The sequence below is a fragment of the Coregonus lavaretus genome (genome assembly GCF_964263955.1).
Source record: "Coregonus lavaretus genome assembly, chromosome: 4".
Lineage (NCBI taxonomy): Eukaryota > Metazoa > Chordata > Actinopteri > Salmoniformes > Salmonidae > Coregonus > Coregonus lavaretus.
The window spans coordinates 51,432,211-51,455,466 of NC_139991.1; the positions used below are offsets into that span (position 1 = coordinate 51,432,211).

At 42.9% G+C, this 23,256-nt stretch overlaps 1 protein-coding gene across 2 annotated transcripts in view; it reads right to left on the minus strand.

Annotated features, from left to right (window-relative positions):
• rgs3a (regulator of G protein signaling 3a) overlaps positions 1 to 23,256 on the minus strand; it is a gene marked incomplete at its 5' end in the record, with an annotated part of 320,527 nt that overhangs the window by 105,192 nt on the left and 192,079 nt on the right. For both annotated transcript variants that reach the window (XM_084159872.1, XM_084159873.1), the window contains one exon: positions 10,263 to 10,397. In XM_084159872.1, the coding sequence (XP_084015998.1) occupies positions 10,263 to 10,397 (135 nt within the window). The remainder of the gene's footprint in view (positions 1 to 10,262; positions 10,398 to 23,256) is intronic.

A 23,256-nucleotide genomic window follows, 5' to 3' on the forward strand; every position in this document is an offset into this window, starting at 1 on the left:
GTAGCAGTTTGGATCTAGAGTGTCACCCCCTTTGAAGAGGGGGATGACCGCGGCAGCTTTCCAATCTCTGGGGATCTCAGACGTTATGAAAGAGAGGTTAAACAGACTAGTAATAGGGGTAGCGACAATTTCAGCGGCTAGTTTTAGAAAGAAAGGGTCCAGATTGTCTAGCCCAGCTGATTTGTAGGGGTCCAGATTTTGCAGCGCTTTCAAAACATCAGCTGTCTGAATTTGTGTGAAGGAGAAGCGGGGGGGGCATGGGCAAGTTGCAGCAGAGGGTGCAGAGTTGGTGGCCGGGTTAGTGGTAGCCAGATGGAAAGCATGGCCAGCTGTAGCAAAATGCTTGTTGAAATTCTCGATTATTGTAGATTTATCGGTGGTGATAGTGTTTCCTAGCATCAGTGCAGTGGGCAGCTGGGAGGAAGTGCTCTTATTCTCCATGGACTTTACAGTGTCCCAAAACTTTTTGGAGTTAGTGCTACAGGATGCAAATTTCTGTTTGAAAAAGTTAGCCTTTGCTTTCCTGACTGCTTGTGTATATTGGTTCCTAACTTCCCTGAAAAGTTGCATATCGCGGGGGCTATTTGATGCTAATGCTGTACGCCACAGGATGTTTTTGTGCTGGTCAAGGGCAGTCAAGTCTGAGGAGAACCAGGGGCTATATCGGTTCTTAGTTCTGTATTTTTTGAATGGGGCATGTTTATTTAAGATTGAGAGGAAATTACTTTTAAGGAACAACCAGGCATCCTCTACTGACGGAATGAGATCTATATCCATCCAGGATACCTGGGCCAGGTCAATTAGGAAGGCCTCCTCGCTAAAGTGTTTTAGGGAGCGTTTGACAGTGATGAGGGGTGGTCGTTTGACCGCGGACCCGTTACGGACGCAGGCAATAAGGCAGTGATCGCTGAGATCCTGGTTGAAGACAGCTGAGGTGTATTTAGAGGGTATGTTAGTCAGGATGATATCTATGAGGGTACCCATGTTTACGGATTTAGGGTTGTACCTGGTAGGTTCGTTGATAATTTGCGTGAGGTTGAGGGCATCTAGCTTGGATTGTAGGATGGCTGGGGTATTAAGCATATCCCAATTTAGGTCACCAAGCAGTACAAACTCTGAGGATAAATGGGGGGCAATCAATTCACATATGGTGTCCAGGGCACAGCTGGGGGCTGAGGGGGGTCTGTAGCAAGCGGCAACAGTGAGAGACTTATTTCTGGAAAGGTGGATTTTTAGAAGTAGAAGCTCAAACTGTTTGGGCACAGACCTGGATAGTATGATAGAGCTCTGCAGGCTATCTCTACAGTAGATTGCAACTCCACCCCCTTTGGCAGTTCTATCTAGACGGAAAATGTTATAGTTGGGGATGGAAATTTCAGAATTTTTGGTGGCCTTCCTGAGCCAGGATTCAGACACTGCTAGAACATCAGGGTTGGCAGAGTGTGCTGACGCAGTGAATAACTCAAACTTAGGAAGTAGACTTCTGATATTTATGTGCAAGAAACCAAGACTTTTGCGATTACAGAAGTCATCAAATGATAGCGCCTGGGGAGTAGGAGTGATACTGAGGGCTGCAGGGCCTGGGTTAGCCTCTACATCACCAGAGGAACAGAGGAGGACTAGAATAAGGATACGGCTAAAGGCTTTAAGAACTGGTCTTCTAGTGCGTTGGGTACATAGAATAAAGGGGGCAGATTTCCGGGTGTTATAGAAAAGATTCAGGGCATTATGTACAGACAAGGATATGGAAGGATATGAGTAAAGTGGAGGTAACCCTAAGCGTTGGGTAACTATGAAAGAGATAGCATCGCTAGAGTCATCAATTGAGTCGGTCTCCGCGTGTATAGGGGGAGGTGCGAAGGAGCTAACTAAGGCAGGTTTAGCTAGGCTGGGGGGTCTACAGTGATATAGAAATAACCGAAACAACAATAAACTAACCATGTTTGGGCTGAGGCTAAACATAAACAGGATGTAGTACCGTAAAAAGGAACAGTCCAGCAGATATCAGCTGTATAGCTGAGTTATCATAAGGTCCGGTGGTGAAGCAATAGTAAGAGGCTACGGCTAGCGTGTGCTAGCGGGCCAGGGCTAGCAGATGGATGGAATCTTCGTGGTTAACGTCGTAACCACATCAGACGATTTCGTCGGCAGACCAGTCGTGTAGGATCGGCGGGGCTCCGTGTCAATACTAGGTGGTCCCGTCCGGTTGACAGAGAGGTAGATAGCCGGGAGATGGGCCTAGCTCAGGATAATTAGCCAGACCACAGCGTCCGTTTTGTTGTAGCTAGCTGGTAGCGACGAATCCGGAGTTAAAGGTCCAGTGATTCAGTGATTCCAGCGGAAAAACTGATATGTTCTGGGTCGATAACGCGCTGTGCAGACTGGCCGAATATCCGGTGATCAATGTCCAGTGATTAAAATTAATCCCGCAGAAAAAAATCCAATGTTCTGGGTGAAACACCGCTAGCTAAGGCTAATAGCAAGTAGCTAGTTAGCTGGCTAGCTGGCTAGCTAGTTTCACTGGAGATTCTAGATAAAAGGTAAGTCAATAATAGAATCCGTTCCACATTGAGTGAGGCGGGTTGCAGGAAAGAACGAACCAAACACTGAAAGTACATTGAGAACGTCCGCACACAGAGCCAGCAAACTGCCTCCAACTCTTATCCTCTCCCCCAGTCTTTCACAAGGGGTTTGGAGGGAATTACTGGCTCAAGTGGAGAAAGCTCATCAACAAACTTCAGTCAGCTCTAAAATAAAAAGCTGCTTTCAATGCCCCCGAGTGCCAGTGAAACTGGGGCAATTTTCAACATCAGCACTGTGACCATGCAGAGGAATGGGAATTACGGTGACCTGGTTGACTTTTTGCATATAGTAGCCGTTTGCATACTCGTACACAGGTAAGCTAAAGTCAGTTTTACTTTAGCGTTTAGCTCAGCGCTCCTTTTCTCAAGAGTACATTAAACGTGTGGTTCAGCAGAGTGAGAATTAACCCTCCATACATCAGAGGTGAAATGCTGTTTCTGACATTATGGGAAATGCAACACTAATTAAAGAGGAACTCTGTCTCTCTCTCTCTCTCTCTCTCTCTCTCTCTCTCTCTCTCTCTCTCTCTCTCTCTCTCTCTCTCTCTCTCTCTCTCTCTCTCTCTCTCTCTCTCTCTCTCTCTCTCTCTCTCTCTCTCTCTCTCTCTCTCTCTCTCTCTCTCTCTCTCTCTCTCTCTCTCTCTCTCTCTCTCTCTCTCTCTCTCTCTCTCTCTCTCTCTCTTTTTCTTCCTCCCTCTTTCCCTCTAAAACAAAGATTCTATCACCCCATTCAGCTTTAAATAAAATCAAAGCTTACAGTTCAACTGGCAACTGCTACTGACAAGCTCCACAAAAGACACTCTCCCAGGCCTTTGTTAATGTACTTAAGTACTAGTGAAAGAGAATCCTCCAAAGTCCATTTTTGACACATTTGGAGCAGCATACAGTAGAAAATGTCTTCCACCAGCAAGACAAGCTGAAAGGGATTGTGTATTTATTAGGCCGAAGTGAAATCATCAACTCATTTGGGGCTTTTAGTGTTGAGTTAGTAATAAAATGAAAGTTGTGTTTATTTCAAATCACATTGTGCTGGTTCAGCTTTTGGAACTAGTGGTCAGCTCTGAGTCAGGTTCTGTCAGAGGGGGAGTTATGACCGCAGAGTTCATCCAAAACACTGAGCACCGCACAACACTGATCGCTAACTCTATGGTCAAAGTGGAGAAACTCTCACGGTTCAGATTTGACAACTGCAAGACATAACCCTTGACATCCCATATCAATACCCTGTCTATGAGTCATACGAAGGGTGTGTTTTGTCCTGGCTCACCCAATTACCCAACGGTTGCTTTGTACCCTTAGACCTCTAAATGTAACAACACAAGGGACTGAACACACACACACACACAACCACGTGCATATGCACGCATGATGAATGGTCTGACCTTCCTGAAAACATTTAATTTATAACATCCTGTTGAAGTGTCCTAAGAGAGCACAAAGGCATAGACCACAACAGCCATATTAAGACTTTAAGCCATATTAAGCCATATTTAGGATTTCTTATCATTACAAAAGCTTTATTATGATTAAATATCTATTCATTAGAGTGTTTCATTTCTCATAACTGCACAAGTTTACCTCAAATTAAACCAATACATTATCCAGATTAAAATTGAACTAATATTGTCATGATTGGATATGTATTGCTGAATTACCCTTAGGGTCCACTCAAGTAATGGAATGGTTATACTAAAGAGATTCCAGTGTAAGCAATGTTCAGAATCATTAATTTGACCTAATCACCATACAATACATATACACTTTACTACAAGACTGATGATTGGTCCCATTGACCTAGGTCTTGTGATATTTTTCTCCCTTCACACACACACACACACACACACACACACACACTCACTCACTCACTCACTCACTCATTCACTCATTCACTCATTCACACACTCACACACTCACACACTCACACACACACACAGTATTGTATAACTAACCTTGTGGGAACACACAATTCAGTCCCATTCAAAAATCTAACCCTAATCCTAACCCTAACCTTAACCCCAAAACCTAACCTTAACCCTAACCCTAAAACGAACCCTAGCTCCTAACCCTAACCTAACTTAAACCTAATTCTAACCCTAACACTAATTCTAACGTTAACCCTAAACCCGCTAGAAATAGCATTTGACCTTGTGGGGACTAATAAAACGTCCCCAGTTTGTCAAATTGTTGTTTGTTTACAATTTTTGTACTACACACACACACACACACACACACAGATACACATGTATACACACACACACACACACACACACTCCTTCTCATGCCCTGTGTTTAGGTCCCTAAGAAAGATAGATACATATTTATTGGATGATTGTTCACAGTGTGTGCATCAGCTGGACCAGAGGGGGGAATCCTGCTGTTAACCCATTTAATCGATCACAATAGTGAGAAGAAAAAAACGTTTATATTTTACAGGCTTTAGAGAATTTAAAAGTTCTACTTATCAAAAAATAAATCATATACAGTATTAGGCATTATTAAGCTGTCTAGTATATTCAGAGAAGCTTCATATGATTTCTCAAAATGGTCACAAGATCACAAGCATAAATCTCCAGGGTGTACTTTTACAGTCGAATTTGGCACCAGAAGTCTGTGTTCAACAGCTTAAAAAAAATACATTGTTAAACTTTTACAATATTTTATTTGTAAATAGAATGTTTAAAGGGTCTAGTTTACATATGCGCCTTCATTTTCAATGCATTGAATCCATGATGCTTGTGGTATATGAAAATATCTTAGCCGTCTCATTTGTGAACAATGTGAAAATACATTGGTTCGAACGTATTATACATATTTAATCATAGCAGATTATTTCTTTTTTTCAGTAGATTGAAGTTGAGTTGGGTCATGGATATACTTGATCAAGATGATCTTACAGATGATTTGACCATTATCCAGTAGCCTTCACATATGTTTAAATCAGCCATATGTTGTTATTTCAGGGGAATTTGCCATGTATAGACCCATAAACTGAATGAGTGTAATAACTTAACAAATATTTAATGTCAATAGATTTGTTTAGTGTCTCTTGCACAATGTTAGACCTGGTTTATGTGAGTTTTTCTGAATAGTCACAAGGGTATAAACCTGGTTCGTATGGGTATTCCGGCTGAAATATGCAGGTGTAATTGTGTAGATCTGGTTAATATTAGTATTGGGACTCAGTCAAGTGTGTAGACCTAGTTTATAGGAGTACTGGAGCTGAGGTGCAGGGGTAGACCTGGTTTACAGTTTATGAGTATTCAGGCTTTGGCACATTTAGACCTGGCTTAGTTGACTAATTGGGTTCAAACACAGGTGAAGACTTTGTAGGTATGTAAATTGGAGCTGTAAAGGTGTAGACCTGGTTTGTATGAATATCGGGTCTGAAATGCAGAAGTACACCTATTTTTATGACAATTGGGGCTGACATGTAGCAGTAGACCTGTATTTTTGTTTGAATCAATATTGGGGCTGAAGTACAAGTGTAGACCTGGTTTGTATGAATGTTGAGGCTTGGGCACTGGGGTAGACCTGTTTTATATGAGTATGCCCATGGATTTATCTGGTTTATATGAGTAATGGGGTGTAGGGATACACAAGTCTCATACAGCTAATGGGTCTGGAAGGACGTATATTGCCCATTCAAATCCTTTCTGACAACAAGTTTGTGGTAGGAAAAAAGTGAATGGGGATGGGGCACATGTGTTATACCACTGTACTGTGAGTTTATCTATGAAATGATTAGGGTATACAGGTCAGAGGACACAGGACTATGCAGTGACTACCTGGATATACATGTATGTTACTGTTGGTGACTTGGGGAATACAGGCCTAAGGAAAGTGGGTAACAGGGCTGAGATAGGCAAGTAACAGGGATGAGGTGTATTGGTAAAGGAACTGGTGTCTATGAGTAACAAATAGGGGGTTTAGGTCTAGGATATGGGTGTATCGGTACTTGATTGTATCAATATTAGGGTATTGGCATGTGGGTGTTAGGGTTAGGGCATGGATGTATCAATATTAGGGTATTGGCATGTGGGTAATTGGGTTTAGGTGTGTGGATTAGTGGGCTGAGGTATATACCTCTAGATATTGAGGAATAGGGGTAAATGTCTGTTCATTTTATTATAGGCAGAGAAATGTATGTTCCCCATCGTCGATTGTGACCGAGAATAAAACATACTATATCGATTACATGTTAGGGTTACTAATGGCATAGGATTTTCATAGTGACATGTGGTTAAAAACAAATGGGTTAAAATAGTAATCAGGGCCAGGGCCAGGACTGTGTGTATGTGTGTGTACAGATAAAGGATCAGTGTGTGTGTGTGTGTGTGTGTGTGTGTGTCTCTCTTTTTTTCTAACACAGTCATCCATATGTGACTCATCCCGCCAATTAGCAAGGGATCTGGGCATTCAACGGTGGAAACCATGGAAAAACATTAAGGAATACACAGCAAAGCATAGCCTCCCTCTCAGGAGCTCTCTGGCTCGCTGTCAGTGAACACCGTAAACACCCCTGATGATAAGGCTACAGGTCAAAGGTTAGGAGTTCTAGAACTCCTGGGGCACACAGGACACACACACACATACTGGACAGATATAGCACGAGAAACACGAATGAGCCATCAACAATCCATCAAGTAAAGAAAGGACACAGCAGTGTATTTGTTGATGGAAATGTAAATAGATTATCCAATCGCACAGTATTTATTTAATGAGAAGACAATGTCATTGCTTCCTATATGGATTGAAGACACCTGTTTGTCTATTTAGAACAGTGGTTTAAATGCGCATGCTCTTATTGACTGTCTAGCCACGCCGTGGACAGTCTGTGTGCTGTCACTACAACGCGCATGCCCCGCCCACCTGAGGATCTGTCTTTTTAAGCCATCTATTTCCTGTGTTTGAAGGGTGCAAAATCCACTTCTCACTTAAATATCGCCTGATTGCTTTATTTTCCTCCTGCGACTCTTTCATACTCTTGCTTGTGCCTGTCGTTTTTTCCTGTTAACAGATTACATTGGCTTTCCGTTGCATCTCTAAGAACGCTAATGCTTCATCCGGGATTTGATGCATCGTCTCGACACTTACATCACAAGAAAGAGAAGAAAGATAACTTTATTTTGATTGGTGTTCATTTTTTCTGGAATTAAAAATAGTAATAATTGAATACAGTTGAAATGTTTACAAATGAGATGCGCTGAAATGAAAGCAACTTCTGACAATGAACACTCAGATTATAGTGATATTATGTCTGACCTCGCAAACACTGTAAAGTATGTATAGATAGGAGTAATCTAGATAAGCATTTTGATTTTTAATCCGAGGGTATACTGCTATTGACACACTTGTTGAATTATGCAAGAGAATGTGACAACAACAGTAATTAATGAGGCAGTCTAGACAGCGTAGATGAGTGCAGGTAGGGTAGACAGAGCAAGTTGTTGGTGGTTGTAGCCCTGTTCTACCCATTTACGTTAATGTGTTAATATATGCAAATACACCCTTTTTTTATTTATTCAAACGAGGCACATATAATTATCTTTATTTTTAAAACAAAATATTGAAAAAATACCTGATACCATTAGAAAATGTATATATGAGTGCATTCTAAGAAAACAAAAGTGACATTTTACAATGAATTGAATACCTGAATTTCCACCTAAATCCCTGAACTCCATTCATTATTTGTCCATGCCAGTAAAATGTTTTATGTGCTATAATTCAGTCACTATCTGATTGATTATCTTTTATTTTTTAGTTTGGAGTGTCTTCATCCATTGTTCAACCGCTGCATTTATTAGAATTGTTTTTGAAACCTTTTAACAATTTTGATGACCATTGTTACTGTCACCACCTTGGTACCAGTGTGACCGTCATAAACTCATCTCTGCTGTCTGATGAGTCTAATGGATGCTGGCACACACACACGCGCGCACACACACAGTCTACGCACACACACACACAGCCAAAAGTGTGACCGCGGTGAACTGATCTCCCCTATCAGATGAGTCCCAACACATGTCCTCTCTGCTCTGCCTTACGGGGACCAAATCTGTATCACTTCACAGAGGTGGACTCAGACTGTCACTGCTTTCGACATGAAGATGCCAGAATATGTCACACAGCCATCATTACTCTGTTTCACTCCGTCTCCTTTAGGTCAAAGGACTGGGTATGCATCCCACATGGCACCCTATTCCAAATTTAATGAACTACTTTTGACCCAGGCCCATAGGTCTCTTGTCAAAAGTAACGCACTATATAGGGAATAGGGTGCCATTTGGGACGCAACCAGGGTGATGATACAGTACTGCCCTCTTCCACTCATATGGTGTTAACCCCCTTCTCTGGAACTACTCCTTCTATACAACATCACATAGATATGACTGACTGTTTCAACTCCATCATTCTCACAACATATTTCTCCTCTGGTCAGAGAATCAGCACATAGCTATCCTGTTAGACTTTCCTATCACTCCTCCTTTATTTCACACAAATTCACTCACTCCTCTCTTCTGTCTCACTCCTCTCTTCTTTCTCACTCCTCTCTTCTGTCTCACTCCTCTCTTCTGTCTCTCTCCTCTCTTCTGTCTTACTCCTTAATTCTGTCTCACTCCTCTCTAGTTGGTAAATGGGTCAGCCCAGAAAAACAGCTGCTGCCACCGGAAAAAAGCACAGACATACACATACACACACAGGCACCCACACACACACAGCGAGAGGAGGCAGGGAGAGGTGACAGGATAGAAACAAAACCAGGGACAAGCAGAGAAAGGCGTATTCCCTGGTTGATTGAGAGAGAGAGGGATAAAAGAGCGCGAGCTCATCCCTCTCTTTCATGTTGCTAGGAGAATAAAGGCCTAATGGATGGCAGGTGTGAAGGCCAGACACATAATGAAGCTAGAGAGCAATAGGACCACAGCTAGATAGTATAGGACATAGTGTCTGTCTGTCTGTCCAAACCTTCCATTTAGGGGAAATAAGGATAGAGAATATGAAACAATGGATCATACAGGTACTGTAGTACATTCTCTTAGAAAAAAAGTGCTATCTGGAACCTAAAAGAGTTATTCGTCTGTCCCCATAGGAGAACCCATTGAAGAAACCTTTTTGGTTCCATGTAGAACCCTTTCCTCAGAGGTTTCTACATGAAATCCAAAAGGGTTCTACCTGAAACCAAAAAGGGTTCTACCTGGAACCGAAATGCGTTCTCCTATGGGGACAGCCGAATAACCCTTTTGGAACAAGTATTTCTAAGAGGGAAGGATGGACTATTTTGATAAACGGGTTTTCAAGATACGGGTTTCCTTTTCTTTTATTCTGTTTCAGTATAACCCCTCTCTTCTCTAATGAACAGGTAAGAACAGGTTCTAGAACAGTGCTTGGAGTAGTGTCCAAATAAAGAATGCCCACTGCACTTCAAACACAAGAACCAAGCAAACCCAAAGGTCTTGGCAGCTACATGGGAGCACTCCATAGTCATATAAAGATCTACACAGCAGCTGATAAAACAAGGAGAAACCAGCAGACTTCATTGGAGAAGCAGAGTAGCACACTGGATGCACTCTCACCATGAGTACAATACAAGCCATGTGCTTCAGTGATGGTCCTGTGAGTGAATGAGAGCGCAGATGAGCCAGTGAGTGGCAGGATGAGGGTGTGTGTGTTTCCTACCTGGTCGGCAGGAGGGTAGAAAGGCGCACTCCTCTGGAGCTGGAGCTGCTTGTCAATGGTGTCCTTCAGACACTGACACACACGCCGCTTCTGGTCGGCAGAGTATGCTTCCAGACTGAGCAGGCAGTCACACTTCTACACAGCCAGAGAGAGAGATATGGGGAGAGAGAGATATGGGAGAGAGAGAGAGAGAGAGAGAGAGAGAGAGAGAGAGAGAGAGAGAGAGAGAGAGAGAGAGAGAGAGAGAGAGAGAGAGAGAGAGAGAGAGAGAGAGAGAGAGAGAGAGAGAGAGAGCGAGATAGAGAGAGAGAGAGAGAGAGAGAGAAAGAGAGAGGGGGGGGGAGACAAAGGATGAGTAGGGTGGTTGTTCTCCTTTCACCCAATATTTTATTCTTCTCTTTGTTGCAGGTTTGACAGTTTGGTTGACAAAAAGGCGTCTTTGTAAACGTGTCTTCATGGTGAAAGGACCTCTGTTTTAGGAGGAGGGTAGAAGAGGGAGAGAGAGCAAATGAGAGAGAAAATGAAAGCAAATGAATGATGGCAAATGAAAGAGAGGAATAGTAAGATAGTGTTGGAGAGGTATCATGCTTAATGGTCTCCTCACCCATAGAGAAATTCAAGCCCAAGGCAGTGTGTGTATGTGTGTTTGTGTTTGTGTGTGTGTGTGTGTTTGTGTGCATGCGTGCATGCATATGTGAGTGAGTGTGTGTGTGTGTGTGCGTGTGCGTGCGTGTGAGTGCTTGTGAGTGTGTGTGTCACATCCACTCAGTCACAGAGAATTACGCTGACCCACTGGAACAGTCCAGGCCAGCACTGAGCATCTTGAGAGAGCAGAGACTGCTTTGAAAGAGAATAAGTACTAACAAAAGAGCTTAGCAAGCCATAAGTGTCATACTGTACTGCTGCTGAGTAGTATCAAACAGTAATAGCACTATTGACTACTGTGCTTCATTAAAGATGTACAACCTCTTGGTGTGATACATGACCATTGTGACTTAGAGCCATATACAGTATACTGTAGGCCTAGTAAGCTTGTTTATATACACTTTCTCTTATGTATTTTCCCTCTCATAACATGTATATTATATACTTTCATTTTCAAAACGTTTTTACCATTACATTTTAGCTCTACCTTCTTTGTTTGATTCTCTCTTTAAACACAACAGGACGAATTGAATATTTAGTAAATCTAGGGAATTATACTGTATGTAGCACTGGGAGCATTGATTTGAATCGACATTGGCTGTATATTACATCGACCTGACAACATCTCTCCACACTCGAACTGCAAGCATTAGAGGAAATAGATCATGTGATTTGCTCACTTCAGGTGAAATAGATTGGGTGCCGCCCAAAGAAAGAACATACAGTGCATTCGGAATTTATTCAGACCCCTTGAATTTTTCCATATTTTGTTACGTTACAGCCTTATTCTAAAATTGATTAAATTATTTATTTTCTCATCAATCTACACACAATACCCCATAATGACAAAGCTAAAACTTGTTTTTAGAAATCTTAGCAAATGTATTAAAAATAAAAAACAAAAATACCTTACTTACATAAGTATTCAGACCCTTTGCTATGAGACTCGAAATTGAGCTCAGGTGCATCCTGTTTCCATTGATCATCCTTGAGATGTTTCTACAACTTGATTGGAGTCCACCTGTGGTAAATTCAATTGATTGGACATTATTTGGAAAGGCACACACCTGTCTACAGTGGGGAGAACAAGTATTTGATACACTGCCAATTTTGCAGGTTTTCCTACTTACAAAGCATGTAGAGGTCTGTAATTTTTATCATAGGTACACTTCAACTGTGAGAGACGGAATCTAAAACAAAAATCCAGAAAATCACATTGTATGATTTTTAAGTAATTAATTTGCATTTTATTGCATGACATAAGTATTTGATACATCAGAAAAGCAGAACTTAATAGTTGGTAGAGAAACCTTTGTTTGCAATTACAGAGATCATACGTTTCCTGTAGGTCTTGACCAGGTTTGCACACACTGCAGCAGGGATTTTGGCCCACTCCTCCATACAGACCTTCTCCAGATCCTTCAGGTTTCGGGGCTGTCGCTGGGCAATACAGACTTTCAGCTCCCTCCAAAGATTTTCTATTGGGTTCAGGTCTGGAGACTGGCTAGGCCACTCCAGGACCTTGAGATGCTTCTTACGGAGCCACTCCTTAGTTGCCCTGGCTGTGTGTTTCGGGTCGTTGTCATGCTGGAAGACCCAGCCACGACCCATCTTCAATGCTCTTACTGAGGGAAGGAGGTTGTTGGCCAAGATCTCGCGATACATGGCCCCATCCATCCTCCCCTCAATACGGTGCAGTCGTCCTGTCCCCTTTGCAGAAAAGCATCCCCAAAGAATGATGTTTCCACCTCCATGCTTCACGGTTGGGATGGTGTTCTTGGGGTTGTACTCATCCTTCTTCTTCCTCCAAACACGGCGAGTGGAGTTTAGACCAAAAAGCTATATTGTTGTCTCATCAGACCACATGACCTTCTCCCATTCCTCCTCTGGATCATCCAGATGGTCATTGGCAAACTTCAGACGGGCCTGGACATGTGTTGGCTTGAGCAGGGGGACCTTGCGTGCGCTGCAGGATTTTAATCCATGACGGCGTAGTGTGTTACTAATGGTTTTCTTTGAGACTGTGGTCCCAGCTCTCTTCAGGTCATTGACCAGGTCCTGCCGTGTAGTTCTGGGCTGATCCCTCACCTTCCTCATGATCATTGATGCCCCACGAGGTGAGATCTTGCATGGAGCCCCAGACCGAGGGTGATTGACCGTCATCTTGAACTTCTTCCATTTTCTAATAATTGCGCCAACAGTTGTTGCCTTCTAACCAAGCTGCTTGCCTATTGTCCTGTAGCCCATCCCAGCCTTGTGCAGGTCTACAATTTTATCCCTGATGTCCTTACACAGCTCTCTGGTCTTGGCCATTGTGGAGAGGTTGGAGTCTGTTTGATTGAGTGTGTGGACATGTGTCTTTTATACAGGTAACGAGTTCAAACAGGTGCAGTTAATACAGGTAATGAGTGGAGAACAGGAGGGCTTCTTAAAGAAAAACTAACAGGTCTGTGAGAGCCGGAATTCTTACTGATTGGTAGGTGATCAAATACTTATGTCATGCAATAAAATTCAAATTAATTACATAAAAATCATACAATGTGATTTTCTAGATTTTTGTTTTAGATTCCATCTCTCACAGTTGAAGTGTACCTATGATAAAAAATTACAGACCTCTACATGCTTTGTAAGTAGGAAAACCTGCAAAATCGGCAGTGTATCAAATACTTGTTCTCCCCACTGTATATAAGGTCCCACAGTTGACAGTGCACGTCAGAGCAAAAACCAAGGCATGAGGTCGAAGGAATTGTCCGTAGAGCTCCGAGACAGGATTGTGTTGAGGCACAGATCTGGGGAATGGTACCAAAATATTTCTGCAGCATTGAAGGTCCCCAAAAACACAGTGGCCTCCATCATTCTTAAATGGAAGAAGTTTGGAACCACCAATAATCTTCCTAGAGCTGGCCGCCTGGCCAAAATGAGCAATCGGGGGAGAAGGGCCATGGTCAGGGAGGTGACCAAGAACCCGATGGTCACTCTGACAGAGCTCCATAGTTCTTCTGTGGAGATGGGAGAACCTTCCAGAAGGACAACCATCTCTGCAGCACTCCACAAAATCAGGCCTTTATGGTAGAGTGGCCAGAAAGAAGCCACTCCTCAGAAAAAGGCACATGACAGTCTGCTTGGAGTTTGCCAAAAGGCACCTAAAGACTCTCAGACCATGAGAAACAAGATTCTCTGGTCTGATGAAACCAAGATTGAACTCTTGGCCTGAATGCCAAGCATCACGTCTGGAGGAAACCTGGCACCATCCCTACCGTGAAGCATGGTTGTGGAAGCATCATGCTGTGGCAATGTTTTTCAGCGGCAGGGACTGGGAGACTAATCAGGATCAAGGGAAAGATGAACGGAGCAAACAACAGAGAGATACTTGATGAAAACCTGCTCCAGAGCGCTCAGGACCTCAGACTGGGGCGAAGGTTCACATTCCAACAGGACAACAACCCTAAGCACACAGCCAAGACAATGCTGGAGTGGCTTCGGGACAAGTCTCTGAATGTCCTTGAGTGGCCCAGCCAGAGCCCGGACATGAACCCGATCGGAAATCTCTGGAGAGACCTGAAAATAGCTGTGCAGCGATGCTCCCCAGCCAACCTGACAGAGCTTGAGAGGATCTGCAGAGAAGAATGGGAGAAACTCTCCAAATACAGATGTGCCAAGCTTACAGCGTCATACCATAGAAGACTCGAGGCTGTAATCACTGCCAAAGGTGCTTCAGCAATGTACTGAGTAAAGGGTCTGAATACTTATGTAAATGTGATATTTCTGTTTTTTATTTTTAATACATTTGCAAAAATTTCAAAAAAACGGTTTTTGCTTTGTCATTGTTGGGTATTGTGTGTAGATTGATGGGGGGGGGGGGGGGGGGGGACTATTTAATCCATTTTAGAATAAGGCTGTAACGTAACAAAATGTAGAAATATTCAATTGGTCTGAATACTTTCCGAATGCACTGTAAATCAATCCATCTCTTTTATTAATGATCTGGTGGATGGAATTGAATGTACAGTAGTTAACTTCAAGTCGACAGGGATATTGGCGTGTAAAGTCTGTTCAAAAGAGACACTCAGAAAACATCAGAGGGAGAGACTAATGGCATAGGTGTTAAACAGAAGTGAAATTCTATGCCTATTTGCAGTGGATGTGATTTCTTTCTAATGCTGCAGGGCTGAAGCTATTTGTCTGTATTGATGGAGTCAATGGACTGAATTAAACTGACAATCAGACTGAGGAAAATTCACACACAAGTGATAAAATTGGCCTCTGTGTGTTTCACTGGTTCAAGGTTAACATTTTGACTGATGTGTTTAACCCTTTACACTGTTTCCAACAGAATAAATGTGAGAAGCATATACATAACCATGGTAGCAATAGAAAGGGAAATTGGAGACCCATAAGAGTCTAAGAGCCGATTTATGCTTGATCCTAAAATGTGGTCGGAGTATGGATGGTATGTATGGATGGTGTGATGCAATAGCGGTGTCTCCGGAGGCACGCAGAGGCCAAATTGTATAACACATTTTGTAACAATGTGGAGGGCTCTGTATACAGTGGGGGAAAAAAGTATTTAGTCAGCCACCAATTGTGCAAGTTCTCCCACTTAAAAAGATGAGAGAGGCCTGTAATTTTCATCATAGGTACACGTCAACTATGACAGACAAAATTAGATTTTTTTTTCCAGAAAATCACATTGTAGGATTTTTAATGAATTTATTTGCAAATTATGGTGGAAAATAAGTATTTGGTCAATAACAAAAGTTTCTCAATACTTTGTTATATACCCTTTGTTGGCAATGACACAGGTCAAACGTTGTCTGTAAGTCTTCACAAGGTTTTCACACACTGTTGCTGGTATTTTGGCCCATTCCTCCATGCAGATCTCCTCTAGAGCAGTGATGTTTTGGGGCTGTCACTGGGCAACACAGACTTTCAACTCCCTCCAAATATTTTCTATGGGGTTGAGATCTGGAGACTGGCTAGGCCACTCCAGGACCTTGAAATGCTTCTTACGAAGCCACTCCTTCGTTGCCCGGGCGGTGTGTTTGGGATCATTGTCATGCTGAAAGACCCAGCCACATTTCATCTTCAATGCCCTTGCTGATGGAAGGAGGTTTTCACTCAAAATCTCACGATACATGGCCCCTTTCATTCTTTCCTTTACACGGATCAGTCGTCCTGGTCCCTTTGCAGAAAAACAGCCCCAAAGCATGATGTTTCCACCCCCATGCTTCACAGTAGGTATGGTGTTCTTTGGATGCAACTCAGCATTCTTTGTCCTCCAAACACGACGAGTTGTGTTTTTACCAAAAAGTTATATTTTGGTTTCATCTGACCATATGACATTCTCCCAATCCTTTTCTGGATCATCCAAATGCACTGTAGCAAACTTCAGACGGGCCTGGACATGTACTGGCTTAAGCAGGGGGACACATCTGGCACTGCAGGATTTGAGTCCCTGGTGGCGTAGTGTGTTACTGATGGTAGGCTTTGTTACTTTGGTCCCAGCTCTCTGCAGGTCATTCACTAGGTCCCCCCGTGTGGTTCTGGGATTTTTGCTCACCGTTCTTGTGATCATTTTGACCCCACGGGGTGAGATCTTGCGTGGAGCCCCAGATCGAGGGAGATTATCAGTGGTCTTGTATGTATTCCATTTCCTAATAATTGCTCCCACAGTTGATTTCTTCAAACCAAGCTGCTTACCTATTGCAGATTCAGTCTTCCCAGCCTGGTGCAGGTCTACAATTTTGTTTCTGGTGTCCTTTGACAGCTCTTTGGTCTTGGCCATAGTGGAGTTTGGAGTGTGACTGTTTGAGGTTGTGGACAGGTGTCTTTTATACTGATAACAAGTTCAAACAGGTGCCATTAATACAGGTAATGAGTGGAGGACAGAGGAGCCTCTTAAAGAAGAAGTTACAGGTCTGTGAGAGCCAGAAATCTTGCTTGTTTGTAAGTGACCAAATACTTATTTTCCACCATAATTTGCAAATAAATTCATTACAAATCCTACAATGTGATTTTCTGGATTTTTTTCTTCTCAATTTGTCTGTCATAGTTGACGTGGACCAATGATGAAAATTACAGGCCTCTCTCATCTTTTAAAGTGGGAGAACTTGCACAATTGGTGGCTGACTAAATACTTTTTTTCCCCACTGTAGCTCCGCATTGACATGATTGGTTGACGGTAGGTTGGGGCAGGAGGTCCTGTATGAACACAAACTCACTTCCTTGAAAACTTCCTTCACATCAGCTCTGTGCTGCTCGGCGAAGCTTAAGAAGTATGAATGCCCTAACTTCTGCAGACGCCATATCATCTATAAATGCTGCATGGCCAATGCAGACGACGGATTGATATTGCAGCGCCTTTAAGCCCTGTCTAAGCCCATACAAACGCAATGAATAACAGATTCACTACATGGAACAACAGATAGTCCCCAAAAAAATCCAAAGGAGGTTTTCTGAAGTGTCTGTCCTATATCTGAAAGGTATAAGAAAGATCAGGAAAATAATTTCTTACATGTATTTAACTCCTTATTTTTGGCACTAAACAGTCTAAGCCCTGTCTAAGCCGGGGTAGGGGTTCTACTAAGCTATATATAATTGTTTTAAGAAGGTCATACCAAGGATCATCTTGCTATTTGCTTTTGAATTTTAAGACCCCTTGAAGTATGAAAAAAATAGATTAAAAATATATTTGATAAAAAATGTTTTGGGCGTTACTGCTATTTGCCCATACAAACGCATTGAATAAGAGATTCACTACATGGAACAACAGATAGTTCCCCCAAAATAAATGAAAGGAAGTTTGAGAGATATAAGAAATTATATATATACAGTATATATATATATATATATATATATATATATATATTTTTAACCTTTGTTTAACTAGGCAAGTCAGTTAAAAACAAATTCTTATTTACAATGACGGTGTCACGATCGTCGTTAAGAGAGGAGGACCAAGGCGCAGCGTGATGAACGAACATGTTTATTTATCATTAGCGATAAACACGGACAGTAAACAAAAACAACAAACGACTCGTAACGTCCTAGGTAACATAGACCAACACGGAACAAGAACCCACAAACACAAAGGGAAAAACAGACAGTTTAAATATGGCTCCCAATCAGAGACAACCAGCCAAAAGCTGACACTCGTTGCCTCTGATTGGGAGTCACTCAGGCCAACATAGAAATAAACAAACTAGAACTCCCAACATAGAAATACACCACATAGAAAGAACACACCCTGGCTCAACATATAGAGTCCCAGAGCCAGGGTGTTACAGACGGCCTACACTGGCCAAATCCGGATGACGCTGGGCCAATTGTGCGCCGCCCTATGGGACTCCCAATCATTTACCTTTGGCACTAAACTGTCTCCATATATTCTATATTTCCAAATTTGTTCAACTGGTACCAGGGGACCTTCAGATGAGTCTTGTAAACCTGTAGGCGTCCTAAAGCTAAACATGTACGTGTTCGTGAGAGTCTCACCTTTCCATAGATGGGTCATATTTGTGTGTAGCCCAAACTGTTCAGACGCTACAGACATAAGTTGGCAGATCTGCTGTAAATCAAATTAAATCAAATTGTATTTGTCACATACGCCGAATACAGTGAAATGCTTACTTACAAGCCCTTTACCAACAATGCAGTTTTAAGAAAGAATACCCCCAAAAAATCACACTAAAAATACAATATAAAATAATACAAAATAAAAGTTACAAATAATTAAAGAGCAGCAGTAAAATAACAATAGCGAGGCTATATGCAGGGGGTACCGGTACCGAGTCAGTATGCGGGGGTACGAAGTAATTGAGGTAATATGTACATGTAGGTAGAGTTATTAAAGTGAGTAGATGTTCAGGAGTCTTATGGCTTAGGGGTACCGCTTGCTGTGCGGTAGCAGAGAGAACAGTCTATGACTAGGGTGGCTGGAGTCCTTTATAATTTTTAGGGCCTTCCTCTGACACCGCCTGGTGTAGAGGTCCTGGATGGCATGAAGCTTGGCCCCAGTGATGTACTGGGCCGTACGCACTAGCCTCTGGACTGCCTTGCGGTCGGAGGCCGAGCAGCTGCCATACCAGGCAGTGATGCAACCAGTCAGGATGCTCTCGATGGTGCAGCTGTAGAACCTTTTGAGGATCTGAGGATCCATGCCACATTTTTTCAGTCTTCTTACGGGGAATAGGTCTTGTTGTGCCCTCTTCACGACTGTCTTGGTATGCTTGGACCATGTTAGTTTGTTGGTGATGTGGACACCAATGAACTTGAAGCTCTCAACCTACTCCACTACAGCCCTGTCGATGAGAATGGGGGCGTGTGCGGTCCTCTTCTTTTTCCTGTAGTCCACAATCATCTCCTTTGTCTTGATCACGTTGAGGGAGAGGTTGTTGTCCTGGCAACACACGGCCAGGTCTCTGACCTCCTCCCTATAGGCTGTCTCGTCGTTGTCGGTGATCAGGCCTTCCACCGTTGTGTCATCGGTAAACTTAAGGATGGTGTTGGAGTCATGCCTGGCCATGCAGTCATGAGTGAACAGGGAGCACAGGAGGGGACTGAGCACGCACCCCTGAGGGGCCCACGTGTTGAGGATCAGCGTGGCGGATGTGTTATTACCTACCCTTATCACCTGGGGGCGGCCCGTCAGGAAGTCCAGGATCCAGTTGCAGAGAGATGTATTTAGTCCCAGGGTCCTTAGCTTAGTGATGAGCTTTGAGGGCACTATGGTGTTGAACGCTGAGCTTTACGACCCCCACAAGCGTATTGGGACTTCAGACGAGTCCCAATACGCTTGTGGGGGTCGTAAAGCAAAACCGAGAACACTATCGTGTTCGTGAGAGTCTCATCTTTCCAAAGAGGGGTCGTTTAGAACATATGTCCGTTGAATGGCATACGTGAAGCGGAGACCCCGAGCTCTGACGTCATGTACAGCATGTTATTTTACAGCCACTGTGTTCCAATGTAGGCACTTATCAGGGTTTAAATCTGCTATTTTCAACCCATATATGGGTTGTGAGTGTAAAGGGCTACGTGGTGTGTGTATGTATACAAATGTATAAACTAGACTGTTTACAATGGTGTAACCTTTTCTATTAACTACAGTGGATCTGTACAAAGACATAGGCTACTAAAGGCCTCTGCAGCAACAGAATAACTGGGGGAAAAGGCTGTGGCCTTGAATAGGATTGTGAGCTGTTGAATCAACCTCATGTGTTTTTCTGCGAAACACTTGGGACCATTCCTAATGGTTCCTTTTTAGCATTTGACATGGACCAATCGACCCACCACCACGGCAACCACCACCACTATCACTAAGACACACACAATACAACACAACCCAGCACACACACACATACACACACACACACACACACACACAAGGTTACTGACCAAATCAAAATGACCAATCAATCACCTTTAGGCAATACAAGTTGCGAATTGTACTCACACGCCCACATACAGTTGTTCACACATGAAGTCTACTCAGAAACTCTGTAAAAAGAAAAACTACTTTTATCTCCATCTTGACAGAGAACCAGACTTTCACAGACATATGCCTGGCTAAGGTAAGATCATTTCAGTTCCATTCATTCCCTGAAGTGAACACTACATACAGTAAAAGACACGTCATTTCTCTACACTCAGCTGTCTTTCTTCTATTCTCTCTATCCGATTTCTTCTCTCTGATGATTTCGCTTCCGTCTGGAAGGAAAACATTTGTGCAGAGATGTCTTCAGCAGCGTGGTTACTTTTAGAGCTTTTTCAATTTTCTCGAAGTCCTCAGATCAACCGGAGTCCTGAAAGATTTTCTTGGAGCTAACTCTGCCCTGGTCTGTCGTCTGTTTCTAAGCGGTCCACTGCCCTGCACCACTGTCCTTTGATGTTGGGAAATGTTTGTCTCCTGTGGGAAAGTCTTTGTTATCAATACTTTGTCATTGTCAGAGATAGTCACAGAGAGAAAAGAGTCACAGAGACAGACATATAATTGAAAGAGAGACATTCATACTGGCAGCAGGACCATTTATTAAACTGAATGGATGTTTCTCCTCACTCAAAATAATGATAAAACGGGTAGAATGTTTTAAAGCAAGCAAAAATGAATGGTGATATTCTGTTGTATCCATCACTGAGACGTAATGAAGCGGTCAGGAGCCAATCAGGAGCCAAACAGTCACGTCCTGCACCACAGGAGCCAATCACACCCTGCACAATCACTCCCTGCACCACACAGGCCAGGTAAAGGTCCCCACTCACACTTTAAGGAGTGAGCAAGTGGTCCCTGGTCAGACCCTTAAAAGTGAGAAAGTAGTTAGTCCCTCATCGACCTTTAAAAGTGAACAAGTAGTTTCTTCTTTGGCCCTGAAGCATAGGGTTGTGTCCCTAGCCACTTTGCTTCGTTATAAGGGGAGTACTAGTGGAGCTACCGCATATAAAGTAGTGGTGTATACTGCCCTACCAAGCAAAAAGGCAGTAACTGCTCATAGTGTGGAACTGAGAAAATGTGCTTTTATTTACATTGGTTTCACAGTAACCTTATACAGTTACTGTTAACATGACCCCCCCATTTTCTCCAAAACACAATACAATAGAGGCAGGATACTTGTCCACATGATTAAGCATGTATTTAATGTAGTAAAAATGACATTAACTCATTTTCGACCAAATGAGCAGTTACTGCCTTTTTGCTTGGTAGGGCAGTATAAACCTTCCCATATCACACGCTTACATTGCCAGTTGTGCCCTGCAGTATAAGAGTAATGTCATTTTGTACTGCATAAACCAAACAGCTCAGTTTTTCTGTATCCTTCCTCAAAGTCACTCCAATGAGCCCCGTCATTGGTTGTGTCTGGTGGGATTGTGTGAAGTGACATTGCCATGGTAGGAGCCACATTTAGCTAGACAGGCCACAGGGACTGCATTCTCTCACTGATAGATAGCTACCTCTGCTCTGGCCGACAACACCCCACAGCTAAACAGCCCCACAGCCATACAGCACAGAAACACAGCTGCCATGGAGCAGCCCAATGACCCAGAGGAGCACACACACCGTACAGTACTGTACATACCCACACAGGCATAATTACATTCACACAACCATATCAACATGCATGCACATATCCTCCTCTGGTAAGGGCTCACATGTGCCCAAATAAGGCTAAATAGGAGATGCCAGAGCTATGTATTTAGAGAGTTGGGCCATTGAGGTTTCTGCATTATAATGCATATGACACTACAAAATGATATGGCAGCCCTGATAGCTCTCCATTAACATAACATGGGGAATATTTAAACAATGCTGTGTAACTGAATGTCTAGAATTAGAAGAATATTCCAAATTCTAAAAGTTGGCCCAACTCTCTAAATACTGTATATGGGTCTGGGAGAACCATCAGGCTCTGGCCATAACCCACTCACTGACATTGCATACTTCCTCTGCTGCACAGAAGGGAGGGAGGGAGGGAGGGAGAGTGACATACCAATGATGTAAGTTGATCCATTTAAACTGACCATGGTAGTTCTGCTAAGCACATATTCATTTATGTCTTTTAAATAGCTCTCAATATACTTTTCATAGCCTACTTTGTCTCATATTGTTCCTAATGATATAACATTACACTGTCAGTCTCCCCTACTTTTATGACATGCCATCCCAACTATTTGTGGTATTTTTCCTCGCAGTGACCTCAAACTCATTACTCAAGTCAGCGTCGACGAAAACCTCACTAGACTATGAGTGGAGTGTTGACAGTTTGTGGCTGACCACAGTCTTGGCAGACTGGAGCATTTTCTAGGGCACTGCCACAGGCAGTGTATGTGAAGGACAATACCATTGCATGAGTAGCTAGCTAGACCAGGGTCCAAGAATGTTGGCACCCCTCTTCTAGATAAATCGAGCCCAGAAAAACACATGGTAAACCATGCCCCTATAAATCAAATTCAAATCAAATGTCATTTGTGTAGTGTTTTTACAAAATACATTTGTCACAAAGTGTAGTTAAAACATTAAATCTCAACTCGCTGCAATGGAGTTCAACCTTAAAACTTATATCCCTGACTGAGTGAAAAGACAACAACTTGGACAGAACACCATGCTCTATTGGACTGAGGACTTGAATCCCTGGAGAATGACAACAGATTAATCAAAATCACACAGATTCCAGAGTAGCCAGTCTGTGGGGACCTCCATGTTAAGGTCATATTGTTCCTCCTCCATAAGTGGCATCTGGTAACTGCCATTGGGCTTCTCCCCAGGGGCTCCCATCCCAAGACCCCTGGCCTGAGACACACCAGGACACACATTCTCCAGCCCCTGCTACAGCTTCTACTGGGCATATCGCTAAACAAT